This window comes from Phallusia mammillata, chromosome 7 (assembly GCF_965637545.1).
Source record: "Phallusia mammillata chromosome 7, kaPhaMamm4.hap1.1, whole genome shotgun sequence".
Lineage (NCBI taxonomy): Eukaryota > Metazoa > Chordata > Ascidiacea > Phlebobranchia > Ascidiidae > Phallusia > Phallusia mammillata.
Genome location: NC_137258.1, coordinates 12,258,239 through 12,277,188, shown reverse-complemented (window position 1 = coordinate 12,277,188; position 18,950 = coordinate 12,258,239). Strand labels below are relative to the sequence as shown.

Sequence of the window (18,950 nt, the reverse complement as noted above, 5' to 3'; positions counted from 1 at the left end):
CTCGTGTGACGTTCCGCGCTATAACCGGGGCGCGTTCACGGGACGTTACACATACTTTGCCTAAAAAGTCCAATGCTTCTGCATTAAAAAACAAGTGTTTTTTTCCAAAAATAATACGACATCCCGTTGAAAATTAAAGATAGTCAATGTGGCCGAAAACAGTGACGTTTTCATCGAATTTGAAGTATGACGGCTAAACATTTCAAACGGTTTGAAAAAATGTAAACCAGTGACAAGAAAGGCACTTGTATTTGCAAACGCATAAAATAAACGACAAAAAATGCGATGACATGTTTATGAACGTTTAGCAGCCAATAAATAGAAAGAAACAGGAACGTAAACGATCGACCGCAAAGGTAACCTTTTTGAACATGACACTTTCTGCCAAACAACTGCTTTATGACTGAGTTTGGCTGTGGATTTGTACTCATTTGATTTAAATGATTAATTTTTGAAACGATTAACGAAATATCAATATGATAAAATAACAAATAACAAATTACTGTTTTTTGATGTACAAGTCTATTATCCACGTACAAGCAGTATGTGCATAGTTTAAGGCTGACATTGCTCCGAATTAATAATTTTTTCTATCCAGTCCATGTAACTTTGCACTCTTGTGTAAACACCAGGAATGTCTCCTTTACACTTGGTGTCGCCCCAGCTCGTAATTCCAATAAGGTAAGTTTTATCGTCTCTTTTGCACACAAGAGGACCACCAGAGTCACCCTGTTTTAAAAACAATGTTTTACCTCTTAACTGACAAAAAATGCTTACAATGTAAAACATTGCAATACAAATTACAGCCTCTTTTTCCAGTTATAACAAGCTGATGGTTTGAAGAAAATTTGCAGATATTTGTTTGCAAGAAGTTTTTTTAAAATAGTAGTATAGTAATTAAAAGAATATGACGATATAATCCATGTTTTACCCGACATGTATTTGCTCCAGTGGCTCCAGCACAAATCATGGAATCATGCAAGTTGTAATCAGACAAGAACTTTGTTTGACATAACTCGTGTCCAATAATAGGCACCTCGCCCTGTCGCAATACTTGTTCAACACCTGGAGCTGTGGAAAGATGCACTTTGTATTACAAGTTGTTTCACTGCCACACACCCGCGCAAAACAAGAGGGCGTGACGAAAAGTTAATCTCAAAAAGTACGTGTTGGTTGAACGTGAAGATTGCAAATTTTAAAAAAACGTAGTGGGAATATGATAATGTGTTTGCGCACTTAAATTCTTATTTATTTTTTGCATTAAAGGAGAACTATTTTTGCATTAAAGGAACTATTTTGCATTAAAGGAGAAAGTGATCTGTAATAAATCTTGCAATATGGCAGTTAGCTTAACAAATACATCAAAAATGGTGAAAGCAAGTTTGATTTGCGGTTAAAAATGTACCATCAGAATTGATTCGTCCCCATCCAGTAATAGCACAGTTGTATCCAGACGAAAAACGCGGATCTGTGTTTTTTAACAAACAGGCAGGTTGAACAGCTTTGGACGTGCGTGCTGGGTATCTAGAAAATTCTTTCGTTGAATGCTTGTTCCTTTAACAAATCTAATTACAATATATATTTATCTAACCTGAATTTAACCAACGCTATGTCTCCGACCAGATCTTCTGAAAACTGGAAGACCTTGTTTAAGTAAACCATGTCGACTTTTAGCTCTTGTTCGGTTCCGTCCACTTCATACAAATCATGAGCACCCACCACTACAGAATGGTCGTCCCCTCTACAATGATATGTGGCATTAGGTTTATGGAAATTGAAAGACACAAATGTGTACATACTGAAGAGGGCAATGAGCTGCTGTAAGCATCCAGTATCTATCAATGAGAGTTCCACCACAGAAATGATGCGTCTCCGTTTTTGAGTTGTACACGTAGTAAGCGGCCTAACATAGTGCATTTTGTTTAACGTTTTAAAGCTAAACAACGCTTTGAGCTTTAAAACTCAGATATTTACTGTATTTACCTGCCAGGGCCAACTATGTGGTACCGCGTGCCCTCCACCTGTGATACGGACCAATGCACTTCGTTTCATTCTATGCATGATACCTTTCCTGAAATTTCAAACAAAGCTTAAATTTGGTCCCATAGATAATGTTTGTAAAAAAAACGCGATAAAACTCATGTTCTCGGGCCAAGCTTACAAATTGGCAAAGGTAACCGCACCAACAGAAAGTCCAATTTAATGAGTGAACTTCAAAGACTAACAGTTACCGACAAATTTCGCTGATAAACACCGTTTTTTTAAGTCTACATTTAGCCTACTACAAATTTCAAACTATTCCGTGCGCAGTGCAAAGCAACTGTTGTTGTAACAGAAAAATATACACAAATCACTGATTGTCTTCATACCTGTTTCCGAATTTAACTCGATTTAATGAGTTTCGAATCATATTCCACTGCCATTTCGGGATGGGCTCAGGCTTGCGGCTGCTTTTTCTTGCAGCATGTGCGCCATATATTTTTACTCTTCGTACTGGTTTGCGCGGGCGAGGTGGGCTAGCTCTTTGCCTTGAAAGTCGAAAGAACAAAGAAGTAAAAGAAAACCTTGGCAGCCGAGTTGCTGGTCCTGAAGTAGAGGATGTTGCCCTTTTCTTCCTGACGGACACAACTTCTGTTTTTGGCCTAAGCCCTCTAATTGGAACTAAACGAGTTTTTTCACTTCTGATTCCTGTGTTTGGTTGGGCAAGTTTTGACAGTTTAAGATTGGGCATTCGGATTCGCTTTAACTGGAAGTGAGGAATTTGGGCAACTTCGATTAGCCCAATGTCGGCGAACAAACGAGCACGTTCCTGAAACACGAATAACATGTATATGTTTAGTCTTATACTTTAAACAATGCAGTTATTATTGCCAAATGTGGCCAACTACTGTTTTATAAAACTTACCACGCTTGAGTTTCGCTGCGCGCCGATAGGACTTTGAAAGACTCCTATTGATCCCAACGACGTTGCCTTTCCAAACACCGAACTGGTTAGTGGTGGTATCTTTGCTACTCCGCAACCTGAATGACAACAAGAAACATAAAAATTTAAAACTTAGTTAGCAAATCACATAAGTGAAATATATCTGAAATCGTACGTGAAACTATAGTAAGATCAAATGAACGTATACGATTTCTATTTTCAGGTTGGTATTTGTTTAAATTACCTTGGCAACCCGATTCGTCGCTTCCGTCTCCACAATCATCTTTATCATCACAACGTTGATGCTTAGAAACGCAAAACCCGTTTCCGCACTTGAAAAATTTGTCCCCGCAACAAGTGTGGCACAACCCATCAGCGAGGTTAATGTCGTCAATAGCGATGTCACCCATGCCGTCATCACCTCGCATTCCCTCAACAACGATCTAAATCATAATGTATGCTAAAAACGGGTGAGCTTAACATATTTTCTATCCAAATCTGTTGTTTTAAATAATAGAAAGTCGCGTTTAGTCATAATTTAAACAAATAATTTGAGTCATTTCGAATAACACAGATTTAATATCATTTAGGAACTTATGCAGTGGTTCCGATTTAAGTCCCAAGAAGAAATGGATTCTAAGCATGTTTTTTAAATGAGTCAAATTCAGTCCTTACTTTCACGTAACCACAGACACATGCCTCGATCACCTTTTGCTAAACAATTAGGAACCACAGGATACAGACGTTATTGGTACCAAAAGGGCAACACGTTTAGATACAACATCAGATATGATTTATCTAAACATTAATACCTGGTACGAGTGATTATCTTCGATATCTATGCTGGCAAAAACCCACTGATCGCCCTCGTCAGTGTTCAGCGACCATTCAGGAGTTTTTAAATAGGCGTCCTTGTGATCCGGAGACTTCTTGTATATGTTTAGCTCCCCAATTGTGCTTCCAAACGAATGGTACCAAAATGTGAGACATTTATCTATTAACAGAAGCAAAAAAATTACTCACAGATTTTAAGCTCTAAAAAATGTAACCAGTCGAGTTTTTACCAATAAATACAAGTCTTACTTGGATTGAGATCTGGCATCACTATAGGGCTAATCAATCTTGCTATGTCTCCCTTCTCCCTTGGATTGGAAGTTTCGATGTAAACAAAGTGACCTTTTCCATTTATGACTAAACAACATGTATGTTTGTTAATCCATGTTAAGAACAGCACCGACGGAAGAGTAACGTTCCTACCTTTTCTTGTGTGATCAGCTTCTGGCCCAGTATTTAATGTCGATGTGCCGTTATTTGCACGAGTCCAATCAAAATCGTCCTGTTTGGTGTCTTGCGTCCATCCGCAGAATCCAGTGTCAAAGGTGCAGTTAAAAATCGCTGAAATCATTTCAAAATCACCTTTTATGCAATACTTTAAATCTTAAAACATGCAATAAAGATGGATAATATAGAGACATTTGATGATCAATACTTTGTGTCAGTTTTTGTTAAACTGACAACTAAATCATAATTAATGCGTTCTCTTCAGAATAATTTTTGTCAAAATCAAAAGATCATTATGTTCACACACAAAACTTCAGCAGAAAGTTTTGTCAGAACAGTACATTTGTGTTTAACTTTGTTTTGTATAGGGTTTATCAAGAATAATACTAAATATGTACGTATAGTGTGTGCATATCATGTTGTTGTGCACTTAAGAAATATAGTAACTTACTCCATGTTAGGTATAGCAAAAAAGGTCATAAAGTAACGAACCTTTAAACTTAATCAATGTTGGTAAAATTACAATCACTTGATACTTACGGCATTCTCCCGGTAATATTTTAATGTCGTCGATCGCAATATCGCCACGAAACCCTTCTCCCGTTGAGGCTTCAATAACTAACTTCATGTCCACACCATCCTAAAAAAACAGTGCTTGGTATATAAGCATGGGTAAAACCCCCCAAAAAATAAAACTACAAAGAAATACCATTTGACTGGAAATAATAATTGTTCAAAAAATACTTATCTTTTGATTGGATAACTTTTAAATCAGTAGTAAGATTTGTTTGTGGTGAATTAAGATTAGTGTATTTTTACATAGTATGAATTAATCATTTTACGGAGCAAAAATCAAAATGAAACAAATCGCATCATACCATCCCATTTGTCCTGTCTTACTCAGACCCAAACTAAAATTCAACGATTTGCAGCGTATTTATACCACAGGATGTGTTAACTTACTATTAGATTTCCATATATTTGATTCCAAGAGTCGCCTTGCTGTCCAGTTCTACGCCACAAACTCTTTGTTATCTTTTCAATTCCCTGTGTGTTTTCACCACTGGTGTTCACAGAATACATTGCGTATACCGAGAGCGAACCCGTGCCTGTACATGAAAAGCAAATGTTGCTAACTTTCTGCATTTACTGTTTAAGCAAAATGACTTTGTAGAATTACGTACCATTTCCAAACATATGATACCACATGGAAAAACAAGCCGGCTCAGTAACATTGAAATGTGGACTTTCCAGTTTTGCCTTGTCATGCAGAGCACGTGGACGCGAAGCTTCGATGTAAGCAAATTGTCCTCCTAGTAGACAGAAACAGGACTTACACATGTCACACCGCACCATATGAAGTATAAAAATAGCGTATTTTAAACGGGCACACTGTTCTTATTTTTTACAACTGGCGGCATGACTGTACCTCCAGTGTGGTCCGAATTCGGTCCAGTATTGGGAGATGGCGTGTGACCTTTGTCTGATATTGTCCAGTCGAATTGATCGCTGCCCAATTGTTTCCACCGACAAAACGTCAAAACATCAAAGTTGCATGCGATAGTGTCCACAACTAAAAACGACATAAGATGTCGTGAAGGTATACTGTCTATCCTTGCAAGAGGACAGGCAATACGAGAAATACCTTTTACAAACTCTGCTGGGCTTGTACCAGCTGGTGAAGTTGGTGGGAGAGTAGCCAATGTACCGGGGGTTTGCGGTCGACCTGTTTGAAATGTTCGTTTTTTTATATCGTTTTGTCATTGGTCTATATTTGTCAAAAATTATTTTGGGTAGCCGTTCAATATCCACTGACAAGAACAAAATAAGACCATGAAGGTTGAAAATTGTGAAACAACAATTTCAACGTTTTTTGATTGCCTATGTAAATTGTGTCGTTTAGGTTCGGGCTATGCATACCGTTTTATACAATTCGCTGCATAACTTACGACAAGCCGAGAGTTTCACAGCAATATCATCAATTGCCATGTCGGAGTAAAAATCATGACCCACAGATCCGCGAAATATAACTTGATAGTTGAAAGGCAGACTGATATCAACCTCAGCGAACAGCCAGTCACGTTCATTCTGGCTTTGCTGTCCGCCAACCTTCCATATCTTGTTGAAACTACACATCAAGTTCAACACATTATGCAGGTTAGACAAACTTATGAATTAATCTGAAGAACAAGAAACACGAATTTTCCAGAAAAGTCGTAAATAGAGTGTCAGTTTTGTTTTTGAGATGCGTCTTACGCCAATTAGCAGAAAGTTTTAGACAAACAATGCCTACAAGCGCATTAAGGTGGTTATATTTGTTTACAACAAGTCGGATTACAACTGATACTTATTTGAATCTAAAGTAATCTTCTCCGGTAAATGTGCTGCGACATTAATATGACTGGATTGTCTGGGCAACAATCGTCGTGACTCCCTGCACGTGACACTCCCTTCATGCATCAACAATGACGTAACCCATCCGTTGACGTCACAGGTATATTTACGTACCGGTGGCTGCCCGCGCGAGTCGTCAGAACTTCCAGTTTTCCCATAGTGGCGCCGAACATGTGATAGTAGAACTGTAAGCACACTCGAAAAGATGATGGGATCACGGGGCTGCGTAAGATTGCTGTTTGGCCGGAAAGTCGTGGCGAAGAGGCTTCGATGTAGAGGTACCACCCGGCTTAACAGACAAAAACACGGAAGTTCTCAGATGCTGTGACACAATTTAGGTGTACAGCAATTTAGGTCATGATGTAACAATTCTAACTAACATGTTTATACAAGTGCTTAAGTCCTTAATCGTGGGACATATAACATAGGCCGCCGCACGTCTAGGTGTGGACATGACATCACTAATCTGATTCTACCTCCTGTTGTGTGGTCATGAAGGGGGCCGGTCTTGAGCGATGGAGTTTTGCCTTCGTTGAGGGTCCAGTTAAAATGTCCATTTGAGTCACTTTTCCAGCTACACAGATCCACATCAAACGTGCAGCTAAGACCACCTACATGCAAAGCGGGTAATGAGAAAAGTACCACCAGTCTTACAATTTAAATACACGGCTTTCCTTAATTTTACAAGTATGCCATTGTACACCGAAGCCCATTAGATATCTCGATTGCGATCTCGGTTACAGGTTGTACTTAACAGGGTCGTGTATAAGGACTGATTCATGCTGCTTGTGTACGAATATTGGTAAAACAATTTCCAAGAAAATTAAGTACACAGCAGCTGTGAAACACGAACAATATCAAGAAAACAGTAAAACTCGAAAAACAAGCCATTACACAAATAAGTTTGACATCAACGTCCACAAAATTTATGTTTTGGAGCTTTATTTTTCTTGGAAAAGCGAAAAGGTTGTTCATCGGAACCAATTCTCCTCGGAAGATCAAGTATTTTGTAAGATTGTTAAAAATCCGCAAACCCTGGCACAACCGGTGCGGGGGTCACGTGACCTCGCAGGTCAGCCGTGCCTTTACCCGCAATTACATATCGGTTTGACAAGTTACAAGATAACGCGCCGAAAACTGCCGCTGCGAAATTTTTTTAGGTGTGGGTCGACATAACGTTTCGGTGAAATTGAAATTTCAAAGTGCATGCCGCGGTTTTTACATGGTAAAACAGGTGAGCAAAAAGTTATTTTCTCGTCGTAAGTAGGTCAGGTACGTGAGTAACAAACTGCAACGTTGCTGTAAATTTAGGTAATATTATAACATGACATTGGCACCAAACCGAAGAACCAAATTTAGTCCTTGACGTTAGTGTTTTGTGTACCACTTAAAAACCTTCAACGAAAGCAATAAATGATATTGCTAAATTCCAGTTTGCTTTCCACAAAACCTATAAAAGGACATGCCGACAAAAACTACGACAGGAAGATCATATTGGAGACACAAGTACTTACGAGCCGGTTCAACTGGCTTTGTTCCTGCAAACCGCTTTGATGCTTTGTCAACTCTTTCAAGAGTCAGTGGCATTAATTAGCGCGTATGATTTTGTCAAGACGTGTTATTGATCTGCAACGCTTGTTATTCAAATTCGACGCATTTCGCAGAAGCGGAGACCAACCAAAACACACAAGACAAAGGCTAAGTGCTGATTAAGCAAACAACTATTCAGCATACGACCACAATCCGATTGTAACACCTGACACATATAACAACGTGCTTGTTTCTCCTGATACATTTTGTTGCGTTAATATACAAATAAGGAACGATTGGACAGCGATTTCAACATCTTGGCACGATTTGGAAAATCACCCAGCGCAATGCGGTATTTCCTAGGATTATTTAAAGGTTGCGTCCATAATATATTGTCAATAAAAATAGGTCCCATAAGTTTGGTTCGCAAAGTTTTACGAAAATCGTCAGTTGCGTAGGCCAAAAAAACGTAACTAAAACAGGAATTACTGCCATGGGTGTGGAAAACACGTCGAAAATATCCATAAAGTTATGCATTGTCTATTACTATCGCTTTCAGTTTTCCACGTTTCGTGCATTACACGCGTTACACACAATTGAAAAACCAGAAAATTATGTTATTTCCAAGTTAATAACCTATTCTTTTGAACGTTTTACAGAACTGTTTTTCAAATCACAGAAAAGTCATTCGAAGGTGGATTTTTCAACGCTTTGGGTTTATTGTTTTTTTGGCTGTTACGCGATCCAAGTACGCTTTCGCATCTGGTTAACTGCTCAAATCCTATTTTAGTTGATGCTTAAACTGAATGAGTGCCCGGTGTATTGATTTCTAACCTACATATTTTCATAACAAACGTCCCAACCTGGCAATTTCGCATCCTCTGCACTCAGCTCCACACTCTGTGTTGCTGGTGGTAAAGTGGAGATATCATATATGGTGAACGAATCTTCATCTACCGGTTTATTCGTGGCTGGGGCGATTTGCTGATTCCTCACGACTGGATAACAATTGAGCAGCGACACGTCGTCAATAGCGGCATCACCTCGATAATTCTTTCTCTCTGCCTCCATCACCACCTACAGAAAGCCGAATTACATCGTGCTTTGAGCAAACAATATCGAGGTAATTCTTCCTAATCGTCGATTACCTGGGATCACATCCATGCATTTAACCATCCGAGGCGCCGGTAAAATAAACAAATTTCGTACCCAACCCATTTCCCAAGTAATTACAGGTTGTTTGGTAAACTTTCGATAATTTGGTATGTTAATGCAGTAGAAAGTACTTTACAGGCGCCAAATACGGTAATTTAACTAAACAATCAACTTGGTCTGGTAAAGCGTTTGTAAGTTTCTTGAACGTTGCATAATGTGTTTGATATAGCAAAAACTTCACGCAGGGGATCTTTTGATAAATAACAAAAACAAAATATGAAGAAAATATTTGTAACCTGCAAGTATTTCAACCTCAACTTAATCAGCGTTTTGACATGACTTCAAATTAAATCAATACCGTCTTAAACAATAATAATGATAATCTAAAACCACACTTACTCGAAACCGACGCGAATAGATTATTTCCGGTACAGGTATCTTTGCTTGTTTCCAGACGGCGCCCTGTTCTCCGCTCAAGGCCCAGGCTGGTTCAGTGAAGTTAGTAAACTCGTCAGCATCAACAAAGTAAACCCGCAGTGGGCCAACGCCTTCCCCGTGCATGTAATACCTGCATAGGAAGTAATGCATATTTCGTTTTTCTCGAATCTGTTAATATTTAGACACAACAAAACCGTGAAGTCCCGGGTAATAACGTCATGGCGGCTCTATGGTTGTTTAGACAGCAGGTGTTGACCGAGCAGCGTCAGACCTCAGTTTGGGTCTTGAAGGTTTGGTCTAATTAAATCAAAACTTGGGCGAACGACTTTGCTGCAGATTTTAACTTAAGCGGTCAAAATATTTACTTTCGAAAACGATTAAATTTCGAAAGTATGCAGTAATTGCTAGAAGCGATTTAAGTAATAAACGAGCAGTTTTTTATTGCAACTTTCAAGCAACGATTTGAGGTGGCAAAAATTGCTCACAATTTCCGAAAATTTACCACAGTCCTTCAATAACACTAATTTTGGAAACTTCTGGAAATGTCGATAAAATTTTGTAGGATTAGCGTCTTGACAAAAATTCAAAAATTGTAATTAATTTCCATATTTCCTGTTTTCAGCAAATTCCTTCACTTAACTAAATTCTTGTCCCAAACCGCACTTTTAATTTCAAAGAAATATATTTTTGTGAAATTTATGGCGATAATATTTTCAGCCAACCCTACCAAAATCGAAAGATGGGTGTTTCACTTCTGGTACAGTTAATAGGAGGGGATAAAAATTGTGCTTTGTCACCTTCTTCTCTCGGCCAAGATGCTTCGGCGTACATATAGCGTCCACCTACATGACATTTCAAAGTCGTTACGGGCTTGCATGAAGTTTTTTACATTTCAGCTTTACTACTCTAACTATAATTTTTATGCGTAGTCACTTTAGCCGATATTTTTATTTTATTTTTGTATTTTATTGTTTTATCATTTATGTCTTATTTTATTTCTTTCCTTCCCGTGTCACGGATTTTATTCACAACGCTGGTCATTTAACGATGCTCAAAATAATTCTAGGTCATTTGTTAGACTGAAAGGTACCAGCAGAGGGTTCTGTTTTTTTATGTCGAGCACACAAGTCTTCTTTTTGAAAAACATTTAGTCAACGCCGCAAAAATACCGATTGATCCAGTTGTGTGATCAGATGAAGGTCCAGTGTTGGCGGTGGGAGTTTTCCCGGTATTTGGCATCCAGTTAAACTCATCACCAGACATCTGTGTCCATCCACAAGTGTTGTTCTCAAAATTGCAATCAATCATTTCTGCAACACAAGCATAAGCCCACTGTACAATTACATGTAGTGGTAACAGCAAGTAAAGAATCCTAAAGCATTGTAACAAAAAGCGCATACCCAAAAATCACGAATTGAACACATTTTAAAACAAATGACGTATTTGTCCTGATCTGTTGTCTTGTTTTTTTATCTTTTTTTGAATAAAAAAAATTTATGTTCATTTCTGCTCATTGACCAAATTGTCGCGTTATTTAGTTTGTTTTATTATTACAGTTTTTCTTTTCATGATGAATTTCTTTATAGTGCAAACAAGTTTTCTTGGAACACAGAACACAGTATTTTTGTGGAGCATCCGACAAAAAATATACGTTTTACCTATAGTTGCCAAGATAAGAAATGTTTTGGCCGGGATACGAATTGCGTAGGCTGTCGCGTTTCCAGTAAAAATATTTTGTAGCTTATCAGCAAGCGGCGTACCAAGCGGTGCACCCGAGACGTATCTTGCGTGTGTGGTAGCCGACGTGAGTCACGGTTAAAATGAGCGCCACATGGTACGCCGGTGTCAAACCATCGTTGCAAATCAAGTTTATTTGCTACAACCCTCTATGCCTTCGATTTGCATGACTAACAAATTGAAAGAATGCGATTTAATGAAATCTCGAGTTTGGTATGCTTTCTATGATGAATTGAATTTAATTTAGATAATTATTTTCAGTATCCAAGTGTCAATGTTGTTGCACTATACCTGTTGACATTTACGTGTGTATCTTCATATTAAATCTGTTTGGTTTCAATTTAGCATATCCCCGACTCATATTAATCAAGTTGCTGCCTCAACCGTGGCATAAACTGTACACAGCTGGAATTTATCCAACAAATATTTTGAGATAGCGGAGGTGGGGCCGTGTGGCGGCAACAAATTATTAAGTTTATGGCAAGGTGCGATAAATCGTTTTCCGACAAACTTACTGTTAGGACAAGATGAGAAGTCCAGGCTGATGTCGTCCACAGCGATATCTCCCCTGTAGTTTTCTCCTCGCGTTGCCTCCAAAATAATCTGAAAATATTTTATATTATTATGCTCAAGGCAAATAAGATAATACTGAAGCCTATCAAATAGCCCATTAACCTATATATATATAACAACGGTTTTATTACCACTATTTTTTTGAAATTCGTGGGAACAAAGGAGTAAAGCAGTGGTTCCCAACCTTTTTTATCACATTCCTCCCTTTGCCCATTTTCGAACTATTCATTCCTCCCCATAAGACGAAAAACAAATATAACATAAAAAATTATAGCAATTTGAAATAGGCCTTATAATTAGCGATGTCCATTTTAGAATTCTTTACAAATATTCTGTAACATTTTCAATGCAATTTTTTTACAGTTTTTATAAATTCCTCCCCAGAAATGATAAAATTCCTCCCTAGGGGGGAATTCCTCCCCGGTTGGGAACCACTGGAGTAAAGAACATAAAAAGGCGCAAATATATTAAGAAAGTTATTTTAAGTGGTTCTGCTTTGCATAACATTCCCAGGGAAAAATCCTTAGACGTTATCTCAGTGTAAATATATGGTTCTCAAACTTTTTGATCATGTATCGCATTAAATAACTTAAATTTCCATGCTCGGCACACTTCGCAGGTAAACATAACAAAAGTTGTTCAAAGAATGTTAATTTTCAGCTTTATTGTGCTAGGTAAAGATGCTTTTAATTACCAATTACAAAAATATGAGCTACGAAACGTTGTCATGCACACCAGTATTTCGTCATGAAGTCCCACCTGGAAATGTTTTCAATTTAAATTAGGAAATATTTCGGGGCACACAGGGACACTTCTCGTGGCACTAATGGAAACTTCTATCGGAACATTTAAGAATCACTGCGTTTTGTTGTACGACTGGAATCTCCAAAGCAAAACAAGGGTGCGGAACCTTTGATGAATTCCCACACAGATACAGAGTAATTTAACATTTAGCAAACTTTTAACTTTGTGCTAGGTCAGACTTTTAAGCACCGTCAACGCTACAATTATATACAGTTAAGATGCAGTAACACGCCCGAGTGTAGGCTATAAAAACATCATCAACATACCAGCACTCGAGTCAGAATGTAAAATTGTTACCGCACGCGTTCAACATCACAACTAACCGTGAGGCACTATCAGTTAAATGTTATAAAGCAAGTTTCGCAAGTAAGGACATAAGAATGTCTATTACAATTGCAAGTTTTATACGACTACCTCGTTAGACTGCACACAACCGCAAAATTGTAGAAAAGGTGATCGGAACACCATAGTGCGTGCGAAGTCATTGCAGACATAGTTACGAGGTTAACTCTAAACGCAGGTGCCGCAGTATGGGAGTGGTATATGGCAAAATTATTACTGTTAGACGTATGGCGAGCTACATGTGAACAGTGTCGACTTGTCCCGCTATTTGCAGTGTTGGTCGCGGACAAGCATAATTGCCACCCACAAACCCTCAGATTCGCAAAGGATTAGAGTCTAATTTCAACGCTCATAGCAGCCAATTACCTGGACGGCTTCCGTTGTTTCAAATTCGGTTTGTTGTTCATTCCACCAATCGCCATCTCGCCCAAAGACTCGTTGCTGTGAAGTGGTGACAACAGACCAAGCACCCGACAAATGAGCGATTGTCGTCAATTTCATGGACGTGACGCCTTTCGTGTAGATGTTGAAGTCCTTGACGTCAGCCCCATGCATGTGATGCCACAAGCTGTTTGCAAGTTAATTAGGCGCTTATTAGGGCGGTGAAAAAGTCAAAACTTTACGACTTACGAACCTGAGGCAATATTTTCCTGGGTTCGATACCACCGGGCTTATCAATCTCGCCTTGTGACCTTTTCGACGGGGATGGGTGGTTTCGATGTAAATATAAGATCCGCCGGTTTTATCTAGGAATTAATTGTTTTTTCTTTGGCAAAAAGATAAAAAAATATAACTTGGTAACATTATGCGATCAGAATGATGTTTACTTAACACGCAAATTAGATAGTTGTTAGCAGGACTGTTGACATTTTGTTCAGACACTTCTCACGAAACTACTTGGCCAAAGTGATCGACATTTCAATATTCGGTCGGCACTTGCCCGAAAAGGCAATAAGACGACGAAGAGCAATTTAAGAACGACAAAAAGGCCATTAAAGGTTCGAATTGTAACCAGCAATGAAGTCCGTGCGTGTCTTCGTGCGCATATCGCGTAAAACGCTTTCGAACATTGCGGTTAATGTAGGGCAAATATTGATGACGCAACGCCTCAACATTGCGTGTGGTGCTTTGCATTAACGCTTGCATAAACGAACAATTCCTTTTTAGCCGAAGGCAGAAACAATAACCACAAGTGTAGGTTACTTAATATCACCACTGGATGTAGTGAAAAGTAAACATGTGAGCTCATGTTAATACTGATATACCTCTTGTTGTGTGATCCCACGGTGGACCTGTATCCATTGATGGAGTGTCGCCCGAATTAAGCTGCCATTCAAAATCCGCATGGCTGTCGTTTGTCCATCCGCAATAACTGGCATCAAAGTTACAATCAAAGCCCGGAACGTCCTTGATTCCATTTGATAGGTCTCGTTTATCTGTGTAACAAACGTTTTTTTTGTTTTTGTATGCCACGTTTGATTACGTATGTTTGTTTAGCAACGGCGCCTAACGTCATTACCAAAGTTCAGGAAACGTGTTATCACTTGCCTCGTTGTTTGGCGCTGACGACATCTGATAGTTCACTGGCCGCCCTTCCGCAAATGACAACAAAGCACACCATAAATAAAAGCGAAAAATTGCACATCGTGACAAAGTGAAAATAAAACATTAAAAACTCACATACGAAACTAGAACATTCTGAAACAAAAACTATCATTCTAAAATCTATGGAAGGGTTAAGCCAATTTTTACAATATAAGATGATAACATTGTAACCTAGGGGTTTTACTGTATACATGCACAATATTTTCTAACACTTGACAGTTGTCTCGACTGAGCTACGGATCGGTCACATAACGCGACTCTGAACCCTGAGGCTGGTTGACGCGTCGTTTTATAAACTCCGGGCGATTTCAGGAAAAAGTTACGCATTTTTATCTCGCGACTGTGCGTCAATGTTGTCAGAAGAAAAGTTAAATTGATGACAAATCAAATTTGCTATTTCGGACGAGCACAGATAAATTTGCGAGAATTTCCCTTAAGCAGGAGCAAGAGGCCCAAAACCACAGGTTGTTACGAACGTGGTACACGGGGCAATATGTCAAAAAGAAAGTAAAATCTACGACAAAACTCACATGTTAACCAAACAAGTTTAGACAAAATACGATTTCTTAAGGCCTGTTGTTCCGAAAACAATTAAGTCAGTAAAATAAAACAAACGTTTTTGCAGAAGCGGATATTCAAGAATTGAAATGTATCATTCTGCTTAAAACACTTGCAATTTGTAAAATAAACATTAACAACGTGATAAGATCCAAAATAAAAACTTCGGCCGAAAGTTTGTTTATTAAACGTCATGTTCTCAAACGACACATTTATCGACAGGCGAAATGAAATGACGCAGGTCATAAGCCCCACTGCGCCTCAAGCGCGAAATGTTAATTTTATAATTACCCGAGTGAACTTAGAGAGAAAAACCTAAACGTTAGTAAAACGATTTCTATTTTTGCGAAAACGTTTACTATAAATAACTACCAATAGTTTCTGCTCGCAATAAAAGCAATTGCAACAATTTTCGTGCTAGATTATCGAAATCTCTATGACAAAGTCGATTGCGTTCTTAACATTAATTGCGAGATAATGAAGTATCCCAGCAATAAAATGAATTTGTTTAAATTCCCTTTTTGATGTTTAATGGTTATGTGGGTGTGCTATAGTTTAAAGTCTAAAACGCGATCTTTAATGGCATCACAATTTGCGGACGTAAAATATAGCAGCACTCACGCCTATTGCTTTTAGATGCTCAGGTCTCGAATACTTGAGCTCATACAACACATCATGGAAAAAACAAGTGCACTGTATAATTACATTTACCCGATTGTATTTGTCCGTTTGTGACGGTATTATACAATACCCTTCTTTTGTCACCGATCTTACCAAAGTTAGTTTTAAATGGACAATGCCCGTGTCTTGTCAATGAACTTCATTTCAGTCGATTGTCCTCGAGCATTAATTGCTGTTGCTGAAAATTGTCCCATTCTTCCTGAAATATAAACAATTTATCGTCACCAAATTGGTAACTAATAACCAATGTAATAAGCTACTTACCCTTAGCCACTTGATTTGTTACTAGTTTGAGAACAATTGCTGAACTATTCAAAGATAATATCCAAACGTTGTAAATGAACGAACAAAGCAACAAAAGAAAACGGTAGAACTATCAGCAATGCATTACACACATGTCTTATTGTCTCTGTCATCAAAAACAATTCCTATTTTTTGGATCGCGCTTAACATTACCGTAATTTGCACCATTATTTGTGGCAATTATTGGTCAAAACTTCCTTGTATTTGACAGCGAATGTACTTTGCTTGTGGAGCCAGACATGACGCAACAGTCTGTAATTATTGTGATTTCATTTGATTGCATTGCCCGTCGTTTATTAAACTGAAATATATACCGGTCTGAACTCTTTTGGTGCACTTGTACACAAAATTTGCCAATTTTTTGGTAAGATAGTTTGAAGCAGTGGTCGGCAAACTTTTTAACCGCAGCCGAAACATTATTTCCCGGGCAGCGTTCAATATTCCCGACACGTTTCCACCGGTAAAATTGACAGCTAAAGAAAGATTCTCCTCCAAAAGTAAACTTCATAATTTGCATAACACACGTGTCTGTTTATTACGCTAATCAAATGTTTTATGCAGCTTTGTGAAGTGAAACATACACAAGGATTACTATCAAGTTATACCTTATTGTTAAAACGCACGTTGTGATGTTGGGAAATAAATATCTACATGCGCCAACCAAACTTAGCCTATCTTCAAATCAACATCAATGCGCAATATCAGTTACTTTTGAACAAAAAATCGGGTTCGATCATAGTATACTCTTTCTACACTAATTCAAATCAATAACCACTCCAAAACTGACTTTGCTAAAATTAAGCTTCTTTAGTCTTTGTTCATATGATTGTGGCGATGTGTGTTTCATCCAGGGAGTCGAACCGCTTGTCATACGGGTTCAGGTTCGGTTCGGGTTCACTTCGTTTTGTTTTTAAGGGTTCGGGTTCGGTTCAGGTTTTTAAAAATGAATATTTTCGGAATCCGGTCCGAACCGGTTTGCGGTTTTTAAACCGGTTCAAATTTTCATTCGTTTCAATTTAATTCTACCTGTCATCTTCCTGGCCTTATCAAACCCCACAAGATTTTTGACCGTGCACTGTTATTTTTGACACGCCCTATAAGTGTTATCTCGCGTATTCTTCAGTGCGCTGTTTTGAAAAAAAATCACAAAATATAAAACAGACTGCATTTTTTACTGGTTCAGTTCCGGTTCGGGTCCAACGCCAAACAAAATATAGAGTTCAACTCCGCTTCGGGTTTTTAGAAAATGGTAATTGTCGGTTCGGGTTCGGTTCGGGTTTAATGAAATTAACCGCTCAAACCGGTTCGCGGGTTCGGGTTCAGTTCCGGTTCGACTCCCTGGTTTCATCACAACCCATTGCTTTGTTACACAGAACAGTCGTGTCAAAGAAAGGTATTCTAGACGGTTTTAGATACTATATGTGATTTCTGCATCTTAAGTTGGAGGTCACGTATTGGCCCATAAAAGAAGGTGTTGATCGGCCAAATAGAATTAGGCCTACATCGCGAGCCACAAATGGGTCGCGGACCATAGTTTTCCGACCACTGGATTAAAGCAACGACATAACATCTTACGCCGTCATGGTCGCATTGTGGGTCCTCATTTTACCAGCAATGTTTTTTTCATAAATAACAGTTAATCCAAGGGTGTCTTTCCATCGCGCAGCAACACTGCACTAGCCATCTGTAAAAATAATTACATGCCGTACCGTATTTACTCGATTGTAAGCCGCGGCTTATATTGTTTTTTAGCTGCCGTTTGTGCGGCTTATAATCGAGGGCGGCTTATATTTTAATTTTATACCGAAATTATTTCTACACTCAAACATTGTAAATTATTTGGGGTTCAAAACATGTATACGTGTACAGATTATACGTCGTTATACGTTCTGTTGGGTACAGTTATCAACGTAACTAACAGATATGGGTAAATAGTTGTGCTATGTAACAACAGAAAGATGTATTAAGAAGCAATAGTATCAAAAATTCCAGCGTGCGGCTTACAATCGAGGGCGGCTTACATTATTTTTTTAACACCTCAACACGCGGCTTACAATCGAGGGCGGCTTACAATCGAGTAAATACGGTATGTTCTCTTTAATAAGTTCCGAAGATCCGCTGAAAATGCCGAGTCATGCCTTTTTGCGTCCAAACGAACAAACGGCTATGGAAACGGGACATAAACCTTTTGCAACTCTTTGCGGTAGGCAGTAATTCCAGCTTAAAAACAAATATTTGTGAATGGAATCTGACACAGCAATATAGGCTAATGATTACAAGTTCATGGGCATTAATGCTGAAAAGGTAAAGATCAGCTGCTTAAAACCGAGAAAGAATATTCGGCAATTTTTGATTATTATTACCATATCAACTGAATGATTTGTGACGTCACGGCTCAATCCGTACAATACGATTTTGAAATAACTACATAAGTTTGGCTCCCAGGCGAACAGCTGTGCTACAACAAGACAATTGTGCTGTATTTTTACTGTATTAATGCAGGTTTTGTATTGCGCACAAACCTTTCGACCGGCAAAGTCATTTTTACAATACCATAGGGCTACCATATTTCCATCCCTCAAAAGGAGGACACATTGTTGAAAAGAACAAAATACTCGAGGGCCCC

The 18,950-nt window shown here is 38.5% G+C and overlaps 1 protein-coding gene across 1 annotated transcript; it reads right to left on the bottom strand.

The window, feature by feature from the left end:
• Positions 1 to 230: 230 nt before the first annotated feature.
• Positions 231 to 14,870, bottom strand: LOC145239179 (MAM and LDL-receptor class A domain-containing protein 2-like). Its single transcript, XM_080102466.1, has 29 exons — positions 14,726 to 14,870; positions 14,443 to 14,613; positions 13,812 to 13,923; positions 13,544 to 13,745; positions 11,974 to 12,061; positions 10,891 to 11,031; positions 10,449 to 10,563; positions 9,683 to 9,851; positions 8,992 to 9,205; positions 7,075 to 7,209; positions 6,713 to 6,887; positions 6,154 to 6,332; positions 5,850 to 5,930; positions 5,634 to 5,777; positions 5,389 to 5,517; positions 5,168 to 5,313; positions 4,745 to 4,844; positions 4,181 to 4,318; positions 4,007 to 4,114; positions 3,736 to 3,917; positions 3,168 to 3,366; positions 2,906 to 3,021; positions 2,370 to 2,809; positions 1,984 to 2,071; positions 1,800 to 1,903; positions 1,592 to 1,741; positions 1,406 to 1,524; positions 932 to 1,071; positions 231 to 729 (listed from the first exon to the last, which is right to left on the bottom strand). Exons 1-29 carry the CDS (start codon positions 14,844 to 14,846, stop codon positions 556 to 558), a joined length of 4,380 nt encoding a protein of 1,459 aa, XP_079958592.1. The 5' UTR covers positions 14,847 to 14,870; the 3' UTR covers positions 231 to 555.
• Positions 14,871 to 18,950: the final 4,080 nt, after the last annotated feature.